The 1,456-nt window shown below is 41.8% G+C and overlaps 1 protein-coding gene across 2 annotated transcripts in view; it reads left to right on the forward strand.

Moving 5' to 3' along the window:
- ADIPOR2 (adiponectin receptor 2) overlaps positions 1-1,456 on the forward strand; it is a 102,874-nt gene that overhangs the window by 67,427 nt on the left and 33,991 nt on the right. For both annotated transcript variants that reach the window (XM_011931021.1, XM_011931022.1), the window contains one exon: positions 378-634. In XM_011931021.1, the coding sequence (XP_011786411.1) occupies positions 464-634 (171 nt within the window). In that variant the 5' untranslated portion in view covers positions 378-463. The remainder of the gene's footprint in view (positions 1-377; positions 635-1,456) is intronic.

The raw sequence follows: 1,456 nt of genomic DNA on the forward strand, positions 1-1,456 counted from the left end.
TGGTAAAAAAATGCAGGCAGAGCAAAGTAAATATTCTTCTCACTTCAGACCTGAGGTTCTGCCCTATGTTCTTCTGTACCAAGAGTATGGTTTTAAATATTTTTCATTAATTATTCTAGTACATATACACTTACATATACTTACATATTTTTATAACATGTAAGTGGGAGCATATTATTCATGTTGCTTTGTATCCTGTGTTTTTCATTTAAAAAAAGATTTTTGGTTATCTTCCCATCAACAAATATAGCTTTTGAATACATTATTCTTTTATTGTTATTGATTGCTGAATATTCTATCGTTTGGATATATAATAACTGGTATTTTTCCCCCAGCACTCTTTTTAATGCATTTTTTCAAAACTTTCATCTCCTTAGGATCAACTCACTATCCTGAAGGTCCATTCTCCCAAGAAGAGGGGACAGAAAGACAGACCTGTTTGTAAGAAAGGCTTGGGTATCCCATGAATGAGCCAACAGAAAACCGATTGGGGTGCAGCAGGACTCCAGAGCCAGATGTAAGGCTCAGAAAAGGGCACCACCTGGATGGTACAAGGAGAGGTGATAATGACAGCCACCAGGGAGATTTGGAGCCCACTTTAGAGGCATCCATTCTATCTTCCCATCATAAAAAAGTAAGTCAAATTGGAAGAATGGTAAACAAAGGAAAAAATGTGGAGGGTGTGGCAGAGGGAGGATATGGAAAAAAAAAAGCGTGGGTCCATTGCTGGAGGGAGGATGGCGTGGTAAGAAGGAAACTTGCACATTTGTATTTTTTTCTTCTGGATAACTTGAAGTCGTCTTCTTCCTCTTCCTCTTCCTCTTCTTCTTCTTCCTCTTCCTCTTCTTTCCTCTTCTTCTTCCTCTTTCCTCCTCTTCTTCCTCTTTCCTCCTCTTCTTCCTCTTTCCTCCTCTTCTTCCTCTTTCCTCTTCCTCTTTCCTCTTCTTCCTCTTCTTCTTCCTCCTCTTCTTCCTCCTCTTCTTCTTCTTCTTCGTCTTCTTCTTCGTCTCCGTCTTCTTCTTTGTCGTCGTCTTCTTCTTTGTCGTCGTCTTCTTCTTTGTCGTCGTCTTCTTCTTCTTCGTCATCGTCTTCTTGTTATTGAGACAGAGTCTCGCTTTGTCACCCAGGCTGGAGTGCAGTGGCGCGATCTCGGCTTACTGCAACCTCCGCCTCCCGGGTTCATGTGATTCTCGTGCCTCGGCCTCCTGAGTAACTGGGTACATGCCGCCATGCTAGGCTAATTTTTGTAGCTTTAGTAGACATGGGGTTTCGCCATCTTGGCCAGGCTGGTCTTGAACTCCTTACCTCAGGTATCCTCCCACCTCGGCCTCCCAAAGTGCTGGGATTACAGGCGTGAGCCATCCTGCCTGGCCTCTTATTCTTAAATTAGCTTAGATATTACTTGATTTTGATTTTATAGTTAATGTCTTTCTGCTGACTCTTTTTTTTTTTTTTT

The sequence above is a fragment of the Colobus angolensis genome, unplaced genomic scaffold, assembly GCF_000951035.1.
Source record: "Colobus angolensis palliatus isolate OR3802 unplaced genomic scaffold, Cang.pa_1.0 Scaffold89, whole genome shotgun sequence".
NCBI classification, from domain to species: Eukaryota; Metazoa; Chordata; class Mammalia; order Primates; family Cercopithecidae; genus Colobus; species Colobus angolensis.